General features: G+C 44.3%; 1 protein-coding gene across 2 annotated transcripts in view; it reads right to left on the bottom strand.

Annotated features, from left to right (window-relative positions):
• The window catches only part of MAP4K3 (mitogen-activated protein kinase kinase kinase kinase 3), a 134699-nt gene that overhangs the window by 39489 nt on the left and 74502 nt on the right, over window positions 1-20708 (bottom strand). For both annotated transcript variants that reach the window (XM_045009748.1, XM_045009749.1), the window contains 5 exons: window positions 18497-18555; window positions 17105-17143; window positions 16767-16820; window positions 9826-9868; window positions 6173-6335 (listed from right to left, as the gene is read on the bottom strand). In XM_045009748.1, coding sequence (XP_044865683.1) covers window positions 6173-6335; window positions 9826-9868; window positions 16767-16820; window positions 17105-17143; window positions 18497-18555 — 358 coding nt within the window. The remainder of the gene's footprint in view (window positions 1-6172; window positions 6336-9825; window positions 9869-16766; window positions 16821-17104; window positions 17144-18496; window positions 18556-20708) is intronic.

Genomic DNA, 20708 nt, shown 5'->3' with positions numbered 1-20708 from the left:
AACTTCTGAAGGTTTTCAGTATGAGATAGTATGAAACAGAGTCATCTTCACTGACTTTTGTTGTATTTACAGCACATGTGGAGAGAAGATATTCACAGATTTAGATTTTCACGCTTTTCCCCAAAGAACTGATTTTCCCTTTGCAAACATGGCTGCCAGACCACGTAGCTGCTTCAAACAAAATCAGGAGTTGCAAAAGCTCATTCACTGAAAAGAGAAGCTTATCACATGTATATCCTCATTTAACCTTCTACATTTGGAAAATTAGGTATTTTTTCTTTTCTGTTAATTAACAAAAGAATTATATAGCCACAGAACTTCCCCCTCCCCCCAAACTCTCTCCCTACGGTATTAAGTCAGAAGTTTATACATCTACTTTTTAAGCTAAAGTAGCCTGAAAAATCATGAGTCTCAAGAATGTGAATTTTTAAAAGGCCAAATTTTAACTGATTAGAACTCAAGATAATAAACACATTTACTTGAATATAGTTTAGTTTTCCTCAGGCTATATGCTGAACATTTGGGGCATATAGACAGTTTTTCCTACAAAATAAAGGAAGCACTCCCACTTCCAGTGCAAAATACACTCCAACCTTATCTAAGGAGTGACTATGGTGCCTCCATTTTTATACACACACACACACACACACACACACACACACACACGTAGAATTTTATTCTATAAATTCTACATGAAAATTACTACCAAATTTTGGTCACTAACAGAACAAGTTGTGTGAATGTGAGATAAGATTATGTGTTGCTCACATCCATTCCACATTAGGTGTGAGCGCTTGCCACATGCACCAGTGCCAGAAGTTTTTCCCTCAGCAGTATCCAAAGGGGAGCAGCTCTGGCGCCCTCTGGAGTGGTGCCTGCATGGCACGGTATAAGGGGCGCCACCGGCTCCCCCCACTCTCAGTTCCTTCTTGCCGGAAACTCCGACAGTGGGGAAGGAGGGTGGATCATGGAATGGACATGAGCAACACATCTCAAAGAACACCAGTTACAGAACAGGTAACTGTCGTCTTCGAGTGCTTGCTCATGTCCATTCCATATTAGGTGACTCCAGCAGTTCCCGTGGAGGCGGGTAGGAGTTCATGGCTGTGCAGATTGTAATTAATACAACTCTGCCAAACGCAGCGTTCTCTCTGGCCTGCTGAGTGATTCCATAATGAGACGTGAGCGTGTGGACCGAGGACCACGTCACAGCTCTACAGATGTCCTGGATTGGGATGTGTGCCAGGAAGGCCTCCGAAGACGCCTGTGCTCTAGTCAAATGGCCCTGACGATTAGCGATGGTGGGACCTTTGCTAGCTGGAAACAGGTCTTTATGAAAGAGGTGATCCAGATGGAAATCCTCTGCGAAGAAACCAGAAGGCCCTTCATCCTATCCACTGTAGCGATGAAGAGCTGGGTCAATTTATGGAAAGGCTTGGTACACTCCAAGTAAAAACCTAAGGTCCTCAGGACATCCAGCATATGCAGACGCCTGTCCTCAGCAGTCTGTGTGGCTTGGGACAGAACACTGCCAGGAACATGTCCTGGCTCATGTGGAAGGAAGATACCACCTTCGGTAGGAAGGCTGGGTGAGGCCACAGCTGGACCTTGTCCTCATAAAACACTGTAAGGCGATGCCGAGGTCACCGCCACCAGGAAAGCGACCTCCAGGACAAGTAGGAAAGGAAAGGGAGCAGGAGCCCAGCAGCTTGAAAGGCGGGCCGGTAAGCCTGGAAAGGACCAGGTTAAGGTCCCACTGCGGGACAGGGGACCATACCTGAGGGTAAAGCCTCTTGAGGCCCCTAAGGAACCTGACAGTCATGTCATAAGAGAAGACAGTCTGACCTTGGATAGGCTGGTGGAACATGGAGATGGCTGCAAGGTGCACTCTGATGGAAGAATGTGCCAGACCCCGGTTCCTGAGCTGTAGTAAGTAGTCCAAGATGGACTGCACTGAAGAACATGAGGAAGAAATGCCGTGCTCTGACGCCCAGCAGGAAAACCTCGTCCATTTGGCCAGGTAAGTCAGTCTTGTGGATGGCTTCCTACTTCCCAGGAGGACCTGCTGGACTGCCTCCGAGCAGGTACGCTCCTCCGGATTTAACCACAGAGCATCCACGCCGAGAGGTGCAGACTCAAGGTTGGGGTGTAGGAGCCAACCGTGATCCTGTGACAGCAGATCCGGATAATAGGGAACGGGCCAGGGAGGGGCCGCTGATAGGCTCAGGAGCGTGCTGAACCAGTGCTGGCGAGGGCTTGCAGGGGCAATCATGATAACTTGTGCCTTGTCCCTCTTGGTCTTTACTAGGACCTGGCTGACCACAGGGATCAGAGGAAACGCGTACAAAAATTGGAGGGTGTAGCCGTGTGCCACTGTACTGAGGACCCAGCAGTCGAAAGTTATCGCCGACCATGCTGGGAGGAAAAAGGAAAGGTGGTTGCAAAAAACTGGGGAAATCGGATCCAGGAAATAGACTGGTAGGTCGCCCTCGGGTGTACCCTCAAAATGACTTTTGAGCTCCTTGCTTGAAGTGGGTCGAGCCCGACTGGGCAGAGGGTGTGGGCGAGTGGCTTGTATGCTATCTATAGCCCTTGGGCTTTTTGTGCAGCGGGTCCTGCCGGGGCTGGCTCCCTTGCCCTTGGGAATGTTGTAGTTTGAACCGCTTACGTGCCGGGCTCGGAACATAGAGCCACATGGTTTTTAGGGTGGTTTGGGAGTCCTTCAGCCCATGTAATTTATTGTCCGTCTGCTCTGCAAACAGGGCCTGGCCATCGAAGGGGAGGTCCTGAATTGACTGCTGAGCCTCGGAGAGGGGCAGCCAGGACACTCGGAGATGGCGGACGCCACAGTGCAGGTGGTGGAGTCTGCTGTGTCAGGTGCCGCTTGAAGGGTTGGCAGAGGCTGTACCCTCATTGAGGAGTGCCCGTAATTCTTTACGGGAATCGGGGGGGGGGGGGGGGGGTTCTCAAACATATTAAAGTTGTAGCGGCCAAGGAAGGCATGGTGGTTGGCCACCCTCAACTGTAAGCTAGACAAGGAATACATTTTCCATCCGAAAAAGTCCAGTCTCACAGAGTCTTTATTTTGGGGGGTAGTTCCAGGTTGTCCCCGGCATTCCCTGTGGTTAACTGTCTCAACCACCAGGGAATTTGGGGCAGGATGGGAGTAAAAGTATTTGTGCCCCTTAGTCGGGACAAAGTACTTACACTCTGCCCATTCAGAAATGAGGGGCAGAGAGGAGGGGTTCTGCCATAAGGCACTGGATATCTTCAATACCCCTTTGTGAAGGGGAAGGGCCACCCTAGCAGGGGCTGTGGAGGAAAGGACATCGAACAGGGAGTCTGCTTGCTCCTCCAACCTCCTGCAGGCCAAGGTTGGACACGACCCTCTTCAATGGGTCCTGGTGCGCCTTAGTGTCATTCTGAGGAACCGGGTGAGGGGGCTCCGTGATGGCCTCATCTGGTGACGAGGAGTCGGCTGGTACCACAGGTTCCATGACACCGATTGGTGGTCCAGCAGGCTGTTCACCTTGGTCCACATGGACTTGCAGAGTCCTATCCCCTGGGGCCTCAAGCACCGGAGGGAGTTGTGTCGTTGAGGCCACAGGCCTGTCAGAGGCTCCTGACACCAAGTGGGCAGGCTGGGAGAACCCCCACGGGTTCCAGGGTACCACGGGCCAGCCACTGGGCAGGTTTCGGTACTGACGATGCAGGCGGCACCAAGGGTCTGGGAGGCTGCCCCACCAATGTGGAGCCTTGCTCCGGCCGGAGCAATTCCTACCTGGTGACTCGGATCCATTAGACCAGCGACTTCGTGCCTGGCGATAATCACGGTCACGTCGAGGGGAGGACTGATCCGAGTGGAACGTGTGCCTCTGTGGGGACCTTGGTGATCAGCGGTGCTTGGCAGATTCACGATAGGAGACCAGCGATCCACACCTCACGCTTCAGGACCGGTACTGGAACGAGGAGCGGGACCTGGAGGTATCGCGGACCAGGCGCCAGGGAGATCTCCCTGAATACGGTGACACCCTCTTGGTGATCACTGGCAGGGCCCAAGGGTCCAGTCCTCCGAACATTCCTAGGATCTGTAATGGCATTACAGTGACATGAAGGGATGGTCCTGATGTTTCTGCCGGGGAGCGCATGCCTCCATGGGTCTGTGCAAGGTAAACAGCGAGGTCTGCCTCGAATCCCGTTGCCGGTGCCCAACATCCGGTGACCGTAGAGGGCTCTGATGCATCTGCCTCCCTAACTCCGAGGCATGACAGCTTTGAATGGGTGAATGGTGGCAGGACATCCCCCACACTGGGGAGCAATACCATTCGGGTGAGGGCGGACAGAAAGGTTCCAAGGAGGGCTTACCCCAAAGTCTGGGCGGCACCGGGAGCGTCAGGATCTCCTGCACGGTCTGGAACACTTCAGGCGTCGATGGCACCTGAAGCTGATGAAAGCCCGCCTCTGTGTTTGGGTTTCCAGGCAAGGAATGGGGTGGGCTGCATCGCTCGAATGAGCTGAGGCCCGACTTCCCAACGGGGGAGATGAGCTTCCTGGTGCAGGTCTTAGCTCGCCCCCAGCCCTGTCCTTCCCCTTGCTGGAGTGAGCGCTGACTCCATCAGGCGTGTTTTAAGTCTGATTTCAAACTCTTTCTTAGTCCTAGGTTTAAAGGAGTTGCAGATTCTACACTTATCACTTACGTGCCCTTCACCAAGGCACCTGAGACAGCTACTATGCGGGTCGCGCACAGGCATGGGCCATTTGCAGCGATCACAGGGCTTAAAGCCTGGGGACTGGGACATGCCCCATCTCCTGGCTAAGTCCCCGACGGGACTAACAAAACTAACTACTGCTAAGGGCTAACTAAGTCAACTACTAACGATGTATACTAACTTTACAAGAAATCTAGTTCGTACGAATGAAGCCTAAGCAATGCTGGTAAGAGCAGAGAACATTCTGTGAACCATCACTGGAAGCAAGAAGGAACTTAGGGTCGGGGGGAGCCGACGGCACCCCTTATATCGCACCATATGGGCGCCACTCCAGGAGGTGCCAGAGCCGCTCCCCTATGGATACTGCTGAGGGAAAAACTTCCAGCACTGGTGCACGTGGCGAGCACACACACTGAATGTAGAATCGACATGAGCAAGCACTCGAAGAACTAAATATTACTGAAAGACATTTCAACCATAATTTGCCATTCGATAACATGTCTCTCTTACACTTATAAAACACAACACCAGATACTGATTAAATCCACACCAACCCTATATTAATCATCAAACATGTGAACATATAACCAATACACATGGTCAGAGTAAAGGCTGCATGTTGGTTGTTTAGCATGAGAATAGACAAAAATGTGCTTTTGTGGATAAAGGAAGGGATGTAGTTGTAGTTAAGAGGAGGAACTAATAAGTGGAGTGGAGATGGATGTTGAATAACTGTTGCTTATTCCGTTGGATTTTTTGTTTGTGTTGGTGGGAGATGTTCATTTTTTTATGCAGCCTTACTGTGTGTTTCTAACAGCTAAATGTTTAAATGTATTAAATAAAGGTATGTTTACTGAAGTGTAAGGGCACAGTGGAAACTGTAAGGTGCACTATGAACCAAGAATGAGCCTGATCCTGCATGTTTAATATTGGGCAAACTAACAGAGCAGGTGTCAGATCAGGCCTTAAATTCCATATCAAACACCAGAGAAATGCTTACAAATAGGCAGGAAGCACAGTTAACAGCTATATAATTACTGGAATCAATTCATTTGTTTATCTGTGAACCTTTGAAGCCCAGTTCTACTCTCAGGTATGTTCACACAACTCCAACTGACTTAAATGGGAGTTTGCGCAGCAGAGCAGAATTTGACACTTAGGTCTATGAAAACATACAATGCTGCCCACTGTTACACAGTTTCAGCATATTTCACCTTGAGTATGTTGCTTAAGGATCCAATCCTGTCCTCACTGACATCAAGAGGAATTCTGTCAATGGCTACAATGGGAGGTGTAAATTAGTGTCCATTTTTACTCCACCTGGTTTTCCTGTACTATTTTTGCTACTTGCCCACACTCTACCACAGGATAAGTCATGTGTACATCTGTCTAAGGATGTGGAAATAAACTGAATTACATTCTTTTCGAAATCCCCACACACTGCTTGGTGTCACTTGTATTACCTATAGGATTAGGCTTCGGGGGAGGCAACCGAGGAGGGGGTGGTCTAGGTGGAACTTGTGACATTAACTTTGCTGGACTGTCTGAAACAGGGCATCTCTTGATCGTTCCTTGATTATCGTCTTCAGAAGAATGACCTTCCTGTGGTATGTAGATGGATTTAGGCTGAAAAATAAATATAACGATATTAATGAACGATACAAACAAAGTAATCTATCTAGGCATTTATACCACACTCATCATGGTACTACTGTACCAGAGCTCTGCATTGTACGTATCCCATGAGTGTACTGATAAAGAAAACTATATGCCCCATTAAGCAAAACAAATGTTTACTGCAGAAAAATGCTTAGCAATAAAAAAAGTTTCTTGTACTAACAGAAAACTCAAATTATTAAGTAGTGCACTGAAATCATGATTGGCCTGCTGAAACATCACTACTCATGTCAGGTTCTGCAATCTAGGTAGTCAGGCCTGGTGGTTGGAGCAGTGGTCATAGCCGGACATAGGTTCAAGGCCGGGCCAAGGGTATCACTGATACCAGGGTCTGGGGACAGACCATGGGTCAGAGTCTGCGGACAAGCAAAACCTTGATCAGTGTCAGAAACAGGCCAACAATCAAAGCCAGGCTGGAGTCAGTCTGAGGGTCAGGAGGCGGGTGCAGAGCTGGTGGAGAGGCAAGGTAGGGCACGGACAAAGCTCAAGCAGGCTGGAACAAGGCTCTGGCAAGGCTAGGGCAGAAACAGGAACTAGATCAAGAGCAGGCTGGAAGCCTAGGGAGTCTAAGACTGCAAGGCAGCGGGCGGGTTCCTGGACTAGTGCTGTTGCACAGATTAACTTGCAGCTCTGACAGGGTCACCTGTGCCTGGGGGTCATCTGACCTGGTCCCTGCTCAGGGATAGGCTGGTGCAGCATTCTTGAGGGCTGAGTCACTGCAGGCTCTGCTTATGGGATGAATCAGTGCAGCTGAGTTGCTGCAACATGCCTGAGCTATAAGACTCTGCAGCAGGCTCTGTTGGAGGAGTGAGTAATGGCATCTATTGAGGCTCTGGGGGTTCTAAAGGTCACACACCCCCAGCCTAGCAGGAGCTGCCACTGGACTCAAGCATCAAGAAATTATGGGAGAGAACAATTAAAAAACAGTGACAGGACTGAGGGTCACAGGGTCAAAAGCAGGGATCCTGAGGGTGAGGCATGGCAAGTGAGTAAGCTGGCTGTGGGTTTGGCCCACAGCTTATGTCCAACAGATAATCAAATCAGAGGCATTTAAGATAAAGTATAGAGCTGAATTATCAGAATGGAGGCTGGATATCGTCGCCACTCTGAGCTGGCCTTTGGTATCTGTGAAACATGGCTACAGGTCCCTTCGCTTTTGAGAGGACCCCAAATCAGTACATGGCTGCAGAGGGCAGTGTCAAGCAGACACACACTGATGGCACTAAAACTGTCACTAGCTCCTTCCCATCATCCACCTGAAGCTGAGCTGGTTCTTCTGTGAACCCTGTCAGAGACAAGGGCACTTCAATTGCACAGGAGGACCACTGCAGACTAGGCATGAGAAGGGTAATCCATTCATCCCATCTTTTCTGGTAACAGCTTGGCTATCAACTTTATACAGCTAGCCCAGTCAAGGAGCAGGGAGAACATGCCAATCATCGACCATTCTTAAACCCAATCTGTGCCTTTTCGCGTAGTTGTTTCCCTCCTGTATACAGGCAGATCGGAGTAGCAGTGACCTGAGTTCTCCTGTCCTACTAATCCCTTTCCTTTTGTCCTTTTTTCCAATGCATTAAGTACAAACAAGTTTTCTTAGGTATTAGGCATGCGTCTCTCCTTGCTCTAGTTCTTCTTTTCTACCATACCTTGTTGTTATAACAAACAACAGAATGCCACTTTACATTCCAGTCTGGGTTCTAACAAACACATAATGGATTTACACAGAGGTATTTTGTATTTTCCAAAATGCTACCCAAACATTAATTAACCCTCACCGTGTCAGGTGCTTCGATAACAGTGCTAAGCATGGTACAAATGCCTAAACAGATACACACATAATTTCCATTTTATAGATCGGCAAATAGACACAAAGGGAAGTTGGTTTCCCCCAACATAGAGTAAGTCAGAGTAAGACCCAGGATTTAAAAAGTGAGAAATCTTCAATGCTTGCCTCACATCCCTAGAACTTGCTGGCTTTCATATTGCTCTTCCACAGCAGGCAAAAGACACTGAATCAAGTCAAACTTTTGTGTGTTTTTTTTTTAAATAAACATTGTTCCCATTTATGGCTTCAGCACTATAAAGCAACTGATGTGTCTGTTCTGCATTTTGGTTATTGCTATTGATTGTCCTACTCTTGGAACCTTAAGAACCCAGGTTTGTCTATCACTCTTGCTCATTACGTCAGCATGCACAGCACCAGCTGAAGATGGTGCACAGATGGAAGTCCTTTCTTGGGTGCTGCCTTTACTGATACAGCTTTCTTGCCCTATAGTGACACCCATAGGACATTTCACAAGAGTTTGTGTATGCTGTTCTGTGGTCAATTACAAGAAGTGGAAGACTCATGGTTAATGAATATCTACCGCACAAGGAGGCAGCCATAACTGGCACGGTCAGGTTATGCTAGTTGCAAGGCTCTCAAAGGTCCCAGCTGTAAAATGGAAAGCTACAGCACTCCCTGCCGAGGAAGGGAGCAATCACAAATGTAACAGCAGATTCATTAGGCTAGAATCCACTGGAGCCAGGAACCCCATGGGCCCACTGAGCTGCAGAACTGGCTGGGCCAGTGGGGCAGAGAAACACTAGGCTCCGGGGGCCTGTGACTTCATCCAACCCAAGGAGAGGGCTGATGTGCATGCTACTCTAGGGCCAGAATCTGCAGATTGAGGAAATAAAATTGAGATCCGTCAGAAGAGCATGAAAGGAAAAAAGCCTGTAAAGCAGAAAACGGCAGAGGCTGACAGCTCAAGCATAGACTGGTTGCAAGAGACTGGGCAAGATGGCATCTAACAGACTCTTAAAGGGCAAAGTTTTGATGCCAAAACACAGGCCTGTCTGCACAGCTAAAAGCAGGCATGGTTAACCCACCCAGCATTGGTGAATGGACACTCAGAATAAGATATAGGGGCTTTTTGCACCTTTTAATTTACTTTGAATGTACAATGAAATTGTAGATCAACTGTGTTAGTGTGACAGAATTTGCGATCTGATCTGTGCACACAACCATTTAAGTATCCCATCATTGCATCTGAAATTAGTAGTCAAGACTCTTGCTGTGGTGGCCTTGTGGTGGGAATTCCTGCGCCTCCCCAGCCCCAAATCCTTCAAATACCTAATCTAATCCCTCCCTAAATATTAATGGTACAATCATAAACACCATTTCTGCACTGCTGAATACCACAGATTATATTATACACATTGCCCCAAATTAGAGATGTACACAAATAATTGAAAGATCAAATCTCACCTTGATAAATTTGGGGCCAAAAGAAGTTTTGAGTAAAGTTTTCAAAAGTGCTTAAGTCAATGAGACTCCTAAGTCATTTAGACACTTAAAAATTTTGGGGGGAAGAAAAAAAACACACACACACACACACCACAAACCCTTTTTAGCATATTTCTCCCCTTATGTAATACAGTGGAAAAACCTGCTTACCTTCGGTGGTAAAGGAGGTGGCACTTTAGGTTTAATTGTAGCGCTACAAAGAAAATAAGTACAGATCATTTAGAAGCTATCCAAATACAGATCTCTGACACATCCTCACAATGCTTTATTCTTGATACGGTCACGTAGGATTTATTTTTATATTTTTAAAACACTATACAAATAATTGAAACATCCTGAGCTTTTTGATCAAGACCAGCGTTATTTCTAAATACTTACACTATGTATATTTTCAGTGTTGCTCCCTCCTTTGCCCCAGATACAAGCAGGAGGAACCCAAGTGCCCCCAGAGACCTCCCTCGCAGTCATGAGTGACTATTTTGAAATGCTCAGCTGTGGAGGCTATATGGACTTGTGCAGGAGAAGAGAGGAGAGATTCTTAACAGGGAGATGCAGAGAGGACACAGCGTGAGTCTAGCATGTGTTGAAAGAAAGAGGAGGGATTTAATACTTAAGTGGGGAATACGGGATATTAGTTGGATTTACTTAAAAAGTATTGATGGTCGTGTGGACTGATGATGATTATATAGGATTACGATGGGGTGGTGAGGTGTGCGGAAAGCGACCACACCTGGGGACTCCACATAGCTGTGCTGTGGCTGAGGACAGCGCATGCCTAAATGGCAGCTCATCTCATACTGGCCTATTGCCATTGCTGACCCTGTGGCTACTGAATGGCTAAAGCATGTGATGCCGACCTAAGTCCTTTTGACACGTTTGATTTTTTTTTTTAAACTTGTACATCTTGACAAATTGGAGAACTGGTCTGAAATCAACAAGATGAAATTCAGTGAAGTGCAAAGTACTACACTTAGAAAGGAAAAATCAAATGCACAACTACAAAACGGGAAATAACTGGCTAGGTAGTAGTTTTGCTAAAAAGCATCTGGGAGTTATTCAATTCGCAATCCACTATATGAGTCAACAATGTGATGTAGCTGCAAAAAAGGTTAATATTCTGTGGCGTATTAACAGGCGTGCCATATTTAAGGCAGGGGAGGCAATTATCCTGCTCTATTAGGCACTAGTGAGGCCTCACCTGGAATAATGTGTCCAATTTTTGAGGCTACACTTTAGGAAAGGCGTGGACAAATTAGAGAGTCCAAGGGAGAGCAACAAAAATATTAAAAGGTTTAGGAAACCTTTTTGAGGTTGAGGAGGGGTTAAAAACAAAACCAACCCAAAACTTAGGCATGTTTAGCTTTGAGAAAAGAAGACTGATGGGGGACCTGATAACAGTCTTCAAAGATGTTAAGGGCTGTGATACAGAGGACTGTGATCAATTGTTCTCCATGTCCACTAAAGGTAGGACAAGAAGTAATGAGTTTAATCGGCAGCAAGGGAGATTTAAGTTAGATGGTAAGAAAAACTTTCTAACTCTCAGGGCAGTTAAGCTCTGGAACAGGCTTCCAAGAGAGATTGTAGAATCCCCATCACTGGAGGTTTTTAAGAACAGGTTAGACAAACACTTGTCACGGATGGTCTAGATTTACTTGGTCCTGCCTTACCACAAGAGGCTGGATGTGATGACTTTTCAAGGTCCCTTCCAGCCCTACATTTTTATGATTCTATCATTCTATGATCTGTTTATGTTTTGTATTTTGAACTTTTTTCCAATCTTTACTGTACCACCTGTGCATTTGCAAATAACTATGATGAAAGCAGCAAACATCATTCCTTGGACGGCTCATGGACCTGACCACTGGATTCTTCGTCTCAACGATATGCAAAGCAGCAAATCTGTTCACAGCATACTATTAACCTACTATTCGGTAATGTGATCAAAGTAATATCTTCATTTTTAACTTTTCCTTGCAGAATTCTGTGTGGACCTGAGTTCTCGAAGCAAATATTCAACAGCCTGGTCTTGGAAAAAAATATATCAACATAAAATGAAAAGCTATTTCAATTTTTTTTCCATTACTGTGTTGTAAAGGATTCGCTGTATTTTTGGTCTTGCATTCCTACACTGTTGTACAGCCTGTTCTGTTAAAAATATATTTCTTATCTTTTGGAAGTATAAAATATTTAGTGTGAATAATTTTAAGAATGCAGCCCTGAAATCTTGAATTCTTGCACAGAATTTTAACTGCTTTTGAATTATGAATTTAAAAAGGGTTAAGAAAATATCCAAGAAGTGAGAATTTTTTTGGAAAACTCTTATCTTCACTTGCCTGGTTTCCTTAAGACTTTCCAGAGAAGTTCTATCCCAGTATAAGATCAGGTTGATTTTGGTTTGGAGAAGGGAAGTTTGAAGAGGAGTTCAGAATACAGTTTATACTAGGAACCTTGTTTCATCTTTAACAATGAAAGTAACTACCTTCTCTCTCATTTACCCTCACTCAAATCCTCTATCATATATTGAAGTTAAAATCTTGAAAAATTTCCTTTACATCCTTCTCTGCATCTCAGGCAGACATCAAAGGATGCTGTGTCATTGCTGGGAGACAGCTAATCAACACCTTTTATGTATCAACACTGGTTGCACAGAGGCTACTGGCCTGGATTTTGTCAGTGGAATCAACAGCATGGCTAATGCAAAGTATCAGAACTAAAGGCATAGGGTATGGGTCCTGGATATCAGTGCATACAGAGCTCCTACATCCTTGAGGAGTCCAGGCAGCATCAGCATTGGGACACAGCTTTGATGTACTTGAGTTGATGCAAAAAACTTCAACACAGCCAATGTGATATGAAGACACTATTCACCAGAGTCTCCAGGCTCTCAAGATATAAGACCTATGAATCTTTCCTATCTTCAGGACTGTGGATTACATCAACTTGAATGTGGCTGGGGTAGGATGACACTTTGATTGCTTCCAGGAATCAAAGGCAAAGGTGGTTGCATGTCAAGTGAACTCTTCAATGATGACTTGGTCTTGTGGAATTTGTGTGAAATAACAGAAGTGCTGAGCCCTCAATGTGCTCTGGAGAAAGACACCAGAAGTTCAGCTGAATGCCTCACCTGTACTGAGGCGGAGCTTTGGACTCATTCCATCAAGCTGATATCAGAAGGACTGATGCAGAGCTTTAGCGACCAGACGACAGCCATGAATGTGGAGAAGACATCCAAACTATGGAACATCTAGTGAACCAGTGCCCTTCAAAATCTTTCTCTGGAGGGACATCCTTGATTCATCCAAGTCACCAAAAGCCACAGAGTGCATGACAAACTTGGATGTCAGCCTTTACTGTTGCTTTTCAAGTTGCCAAAAGAACAAGTAGAAGACTGACCCGTTGGGACTGGACTGTGGCTCACAAAAGGTTGAAGCCTTCAAGGCTTCTTGCCAGACTTAAAAAGTTTCAGAGAAAGCCAATACCGACCTTCTGGTTCTTTCTCTAGGACCTGACTGTTTGTGATGAAGTCTGTGAGCAAATCATGGTCCTTTTGGAGGCAGAGAACACACCAGATGTGTCTGTCCATAGGGAACATGGTCAGACTGAACTCAAAATATCTCTCGAAACTACTGGGCTCTTTCTTACGTATCCTGAAAGAAATAATTAAACAAACCATAGAAACACAAAAGCTACATGAAGACATTGATGTGAAAGTTCTGACTGAGCAGGAGCTAGGAGTAAGGATCCCTAGTGTATCAAGCAAAGCAGCCAGTGCAAAGTGCTTCAGGAAAGCAGGAGCCAAGAGATTCAAAGTCCTGAGGTGGTGTTGACTACAGACAGACTGAGATAAGGAGGAAAAAAATGTTAAACAAAACTTAAGAGACACGAACTGAGCATTAAAAGAGGCATCAAGCTGAGCTGGTTGCAGCACGGACAGCTGCAATGCTGTTGCCTAACATAGCTTCTTCATCAAGTGCAATCAGAATGGACCTGGTGGAATGGAGAGCTATGGGGACACTTACATTCCACTGCATCAGTGGCCTGAGCTATCCCATTTGAACACACAGCTTTGAGCAAACCAAGTTCCTTGGTCACATGTAGAGGGGCATGGATCCAAGAGTAAGTTCTGTTCAATCTTATCGTTGAAGATAATGCAGGGTTGGGGGTTTTTTTTATTTTTTTGTTTTAAAACGTTATGATTTTAAAAAAAAACCTAGAAAATTCTTCTTAGAGGAAAAAATGATTAAGAACTTTTCTACATGCGTCACTCATCTCAAATAGCATATGTGCCACCATTTTGAAAAGGTAACTCAATTAAATAACTGCATGTTTAATGTGATATCGTCTGCCTCAAATGTAAGTATCAGTGTCAGCACTTTTGTCTCCATCTCACCTTTGGAACCTTCCCCCCAAATAATTCATAGAAAAACAATCCAAAGGTTAGTGTTGTGTCATATATCAAGCACCCTACTTCCTGTCACCACCCATGCCCCAATATTAGTCCATCAGTAAAGCACATCATTTGTAAAAACGTGTCCCTCTTTGCTGATGGCTGCCCTTCTCATTGAATACAGGGGTGCATGCATTTTTAAAAAACTTTCCTTGATAAAATGGTCATATAATAGCAGTGGAACAGCTAAAATGAGAAGATGATTCATTAAAATATATTTAGTTTCTGTACGAGAATGGTAATAAACTCGACTAACAGTTCACAGGTGTCTAATATAAAGCAACAGCTCTTTGAAGATCATCCATTAGCAGGAAAGTAAAATTGAATCCTGTTGTCTTAAAAACAGTCTTCTTTCCGATCTCAGGCAAACAATGCTTTTGTTTTAAGAAGGTGGTCTTTCATACATACAGGTTTCATATTTTAATACAATTCCTTTTCAGTTCTCCTCTGCCTCTACCATAGTTAAACTTAGATTTAGAATGGTCATATTATTTGTTCCACTGAAATTTAATATGAATTAAAACTTTCCAGTATGATGTTTTTAAAGTGGTAAACAATAATACACCAGGGTTTCTGTTGCAACAGATGATTTCATTAGCTCAGTGTAGCTCTTTTGCCAGATCAGAATTTTAGCGAGGTGGCAAAATTTACAGATTATACAAAATTACTCAAGATAGTTAAGTCCAAAGCAGAGTGCGAAGAGTTACAAAGGGATTTCACAAAACTGGGTGACAAAACGTGAGATGAAATTAAATGTAGATAAATACAAAGTAATTAACAGTAGAAAACATCATCTCAACTATACATACATGGGGTCTGAATTAGCTGTTACCACTCACAAAAAGAGATCTTGGAGTCATTGTGGACAGTTCTCTGAAAACATCTGCTCAATGTGTAGTGGCAGTCAAAAAAGCTAACAGAATATCAGGAATCATTAGGAAAGGGATATTAAGACACAAAATATCATAATGCCACTATATAAATCCATGGTACGCCCACACCTTGAATACTGTGTGCAGTTCTGGTTGCTCCATCTCAAAAGAGATATATTAGAAATTGAAAAGGTACACAGAAGGGCAACAAAAATGACTGGGGGATGGAACAGCTTCCACATGAGGCTAGGTTAAAAAGACAGAATATTCAGCTTGGATAAAGAGACAACTAAGAGGGGATATGACAGAGTTATATAAAATCATGAATGCCGTGGAGGAAGTGAATAAGAAAGTATTATTTAACCCCTTCCTTAACACAAGAACCAGAGGTCACCCAATGAAATTATCAGACAAAAGGAAGTACTGCTTCATACAACGCACAGTCAACCTATAGTACTTGTTGCCAGGGGATGTTGAGAAGGCCAGAACTATAACTGGGTTCAAAAAAGAAGTATAGTAAAAGCTTTTTTAACCGGCATGCTAGAGGAACGGGGAGTGCTAGTAAATTAAAAATGCCAGTTAACTCAGAGAGAGGGGTTTGGAGTGCAGAGGAGGGGTGTGGGGCAGCAGGGACATAGGAGGGGTTGCAGGGTATGGGCTTGGGGGGGGGAGGCGGGAGGAGAGGGGTTGGGTCCAGGACAGGGCTTGGGCATGGGCAGGAGCTTGCGGTGCTGGATGTGGGGGGTGCTCACATCCAGCAGCTCCCTGTCCCTGCTGCTCCTGGCGGAGGTACAGCCAGGCAGCTATGCAAGCAGGCACACTGCCTCCGTCTGCAGGCGCTGCCCCCTGCAGCTCCCGGCCAATGGGCCGAGAGCTGCAGAGTCAGCGCTCGGGGAGCGGGGATGGAAGCAGTGTGCCTGCAGAGCTGCCTGGCCGTGCCTCCGCCAACAACAGCAGGGAGGGGAGCTGCTTGTGAGGAGCCGCCGGAGGTGAGCGCTCCCCCCCATCCAGCATCCTGAGCCCCTCCCGGGCCCCAACTCCCTGCCCCAAGCCCCCTCCTGGACCCAAACTCCTTCCCAGAGCGCATGCCGCAGCTCCTCCCACGCCCCAGACCCCTGCCGGCCTCGCACCAACCGCACTATGAACCAAACTTTCAGTGCAGATCAGAAATGCTGGTTTATAGAGCTTGCCGGTTGGTGACGTGCTGGATAAAAGAGCTTTTACTGTAGATAAGTTTCATGGAGGATAGGCCCATCAATTGCTATTAGCCAAGATCATCAGGGATGCAACTCCATGCTCCAAGCATCCTAAGCCTCTGACTTCCAGAAGCTGGGAATGGATGATGGGATGGATCATGCGATAACTGCTATGTTTTGTTCATTCCCTCTGAAGCATCTGACATTGGCCACAGTCAGAAGAGAGGATACTGGGCTAGGTGGACCATTAGTCTGACCCAATATGGCTGTTCTTATGTTGATTTAATTATAAGAAATTAGAGAAAATAATTAAAAGATACTGTGAAAGAGCCGTACGAAGAGCTGAACATTAAAATATTATTTCAATATTAATGCAAATCAATCAGCAGAATAAAGCAAAACACCAGTGATGTGATCCAAACAGAGATTACTGTGATTTTGCTACTTTAAAAATATATCAGAAGGGAGGGAAAAAAAATCAAGGTGTTCTCACATTCAGAATACAATTCAAACTAAATTAATTTTTCAGCTACCCATGAATCAGAGAGCAGATGCATCAAAATAAAAATGACTTACTGTTTAGCATCATCCTCTGCATCATCATCATCATCTAAATGTGCCACATGTCCCCTAAGGAAATGAACAAGGTACCATGGCTGAGTTCCATTCATTAAAATGACTTTAGTTATCAAAGAATTCTGGTATGCAATCCCTCAAGGGCACCTTCTATTCAGAATGATATTATGTTGCTTTGTATTTTTATTATATTTTTCATTATTCTTTAAAGCACAGATTCAGCCCAGACAAATGAGACCTCTCCCATATCTTCAAATGAGCATTAGTAGATTGTAACAGGTGCAAGAAATCAATGTAAAAACACTTTGAAACACACAAGAGAAAAATAAAAAAGTTACCGCTGATGCAGTTCTTCTTCAACTGATTTTAGAAGACTCCTTTAAAATTAATAAGAATACAATAAATAACTGAACACAAACTGAAGAAAGCACTTGGAAAATAAGACATGAATAAAAGTTCTCAATTCAAAATAAGTTACTCTATTCTAATAAGTACACTGATTCTTCTGCTGAAGAATAATTTCATTGTTTCAATATAGTTACATGATGCTATTAAACAGTGTTTACACTTATTAGCGTACTCCTAATTACTGTACCTGGCCATCACCTTTGTACTACAAACTAGGGCTATTTTGGCTTATTTCAATATTCACCTGTTTAAATTGAAACCAAGATACTTAAGATTAAATAGTATGTTATCATGAAAAGTAAAAGTGTCAAAAAGACTAAACTATCATTGTCAGGAGACCACTAGTACCAATTTTATTATCTTAAAATTCACATCTTTCACAATACTATGTTTTTCCCCTCAAAATGCAGATTTCAACATGCTAAAAAATTACAACTTCTAAGCCAATCTATGAAACTAAGCCCATCACATGCTGGCTATCATGCAAACATCTGCATGCGTGCATGCGACAAAAGGGCAGCAGGATTTTTACAGAAAGGAGGATTCCTGAAAATATCAATATTATTCCCTACTGAAAAATAAAAAAGATCTACAGAGTGAAGGAAATGCAATGCCTATACTTTCATCAAAATATTTGTACAACTTATCTATTATAAAGTTACATGTTACAAGAGTTAGACTTGTACAGACAGTGTCATTTTAAATATAAACGCACCTAAACCACTTAAAGTATCCGAGGCTGGAGAGAAGATCAGTGACTATTATCTCATTTCATACAGTGTGCGTATCTGGATAACTACATCAAAACTCACAACATAAAGGTTAACCTCTAAGGAACTTAATGACAAAACTGTAATAAATAACGAGTACTCTATAGATGTGTAAATGTTTTAAGTTCTTTTGTCTTTTTTTTTCTCTTTAAACAAACATGTGTAAGTACATCCCCATAACTGGCCAGATGACTTGGGCAGAAGGGCAATATCTTGCTGTAAGGGAAAGTTTGTCACTAAACAGACTCTGATGTCTGAAACTGAAAATGACATTCTAGAGGTGATTGGGGTGACAGTCTCAATATCTTGAGAGTACACCTCAATATGCTGAGAACTGTTCTAACTCTCTATATCAGCTGGAGTGATTATTATTGTAGAAGTCAATAGTTTAAAAACTGCACTACTGTAAATAACCAAAGGTTTATCATGTTTTACTGCATAAACATCAAATTACATTGTACTACTACATTACCTGCGGTTTTAAATTTAAACAATGAATTTAAGTCTCAATTAAATTTTAAAAACCGAGGAAAAATGCCTTCTTTTACTCACTTATTTGCACCTAAGAAGCAGCCACTCTGGGGACCATGACCATATTCTAGCTGCAGATCCTATAAATATAAGAGAAAGAGCTTTAAGATGAAGACAAGAGAGTTAAAAACATGTCACATGCTTGCCTCACTCTCTTCACTGTACCCAAGCCACACAACTAATTCTGTCCTACTGCCACTCTTGGCTCTAGACCCTCATTCATAGCCCCTTAAGCCTGGGTCCCTTCCATGCCTCGACTCTGCCATGCCTCACATCTCCTCAAATTCCTCCATGAAACACACTTCTTTCATAAAGCCATTCAATCACAGTCCCCTCCTCAGGGAAATACTGAGCTAGAGGAGCCTTTCCACTGATCACTCAAAAAACCCCAAACTATGAAAACAACAAACTTGTGGAACTAGCAAATGGTGTGTTAAGCTTCAATTAGTCACACTGCTTTTTACTGAATCCGCCCAATCTCTGTGTTCATTTTAATTGTATATATTTATATTGTCAGTTCTTTGGGGCAGAGATCTTGTAATGTCTGTAGTATACAATTGGCACTATTCAAATAAATACTATATCGGGAATACTGCAAATATTTTGTTTGTTTTAGTTATAAAGGCAAACAATATTTTAAAGACAACTACTATACGCTCATTTATTTTACGTGTAGATTTTTTTGTATGAAATACAAAATACTACATTAACCAAACATTAAAGTTGCAAAATCAAGGACTTACAAATTACGAAGTGCTTGGTAACCTTAAGACTAAGCATGAGGTGGCAAAGAACCCCAGGAGACATTACTCTCAAAAATTCTGAGCTCACATACCAGAAGGCATGCTTATCTCATTAGTGGGAATAGGCAGAGTTCACCTTAAAGAATCACCATACTAGCATGTCCCAAGAGAGGGCTATTAAAGCTATGGGATGTTTGTCTCTCCTCAGCCAGGTTGGGATTGGAGAAGTATGTACACAAACTCCTTCCCCATAACACTTAGGGTTCTCCTATACTGGGAAATGAGTGATGTTTTAAGACATTAAAATTTTTAGACACCACTTAACAGCTTGTATAGAACAGAACTCTCTCAAGAGCACCCCGTTCCAGAAATATCTAGTCCGTCACCAAAGGATATCCTGGTAACACAGTGATGAAACTAGTACAGCGAGATTAGATAGGCAACCACCGCCCAGTGAAGGGGCACTCCATATGGGAGAATAAGAGGCTCAGGCTATGAAGGACAGCCTGACAATGAAGAAATGCTCACTCCACTCCTCAGGCTACTCATCCCAGTCTCCCAGCCCAGCCAGTCCTAATCTTCTCCAGGTTCAATGTCCAAGTCCCAGTGTCCTCGCAACTTCCAGTCTCTCTCTCGACACACCCAGTCTCCCAGCCCAGCCAGTCCCAGTTCCCAGCTCATCCGACCCCAGACTTCTAGTACTACTTTCTATCTTCTCAGACTTCTCATCCAGTCTTAGTCTCCCCACCCCTCAATTCCTTGTCCCATTCTCTTCAGCCAACCAGTTCTAATTCTCCCCAACACCCAAGTTCCTTTCCAGATCTGCGCACCCTCCTCATGCCCCCGATCTGGTTCCTCATCCAACTTTGCTTGTTCTCCCAGTGACAGTCATAGTTTCTCTCCCCAATCCTACAGTCCCAAGCTATACCTTTCTCTCTCCCAGTCTCCCTTTTGTCACCTTTGCATTCAAACCAGACAGCTTCCTCTCCCAGGCAGCCTGGGGTCACTGAGAGGACAGGAGAGACTCCAAGGCCTGTTCTATACTACAAAGTTATGCTGACATAAGCTGCCTTGCATCAACCTGATGGCTACCTGTTCTGTTCATTCCCTCTGGGACACCTGGCATTGGCCACTGTCGGAAGACAGGATACTGGGCTAGATGGACCTTTGGTCTGACCCAGTATGGCCATTCCTATGTTCTTAACCTAGTTGCGCATGTGTCTACACTTAAATTTGTCTCCCACCGTAAGTGTCCTGTTACGCCAACATAGTAATACCCCCTCCCCAAGCGGCCATAAGCCAAGGTCAATGTACGGAGGTCAATACAGCATACATGTAGACACTGTTACCTATGTCAACCCTAACAATTCTCCAGCAGCTGTCCCAAAATGTGCCACATTGACCACTTTGGTTACCACTGTGAATTCCACTGCCAAGAGATCACGTAAACCAGGAGTCCTCCCTCCCTTTTGAAGCCCTGCAAATTTTGG

Source organism: Mauremys mutica, chromosome 3 (genome assembly GCF_020497125.1).
Source record: "Mauremys mutica isolate MM-2020 ecotype Southern chromosome 3, ASM2049712v1, whole genome shotgun sequence".
In the NCBI taxonomy this organism is placed as follows: Eukaryota; Metazoa; Chordata; order Testudines; family Geoemydidae; genus Mauremys; species Mauremys mutica.
This window is presented reverse-complemented; position numbering and strand designations above follow the sequence as displayed.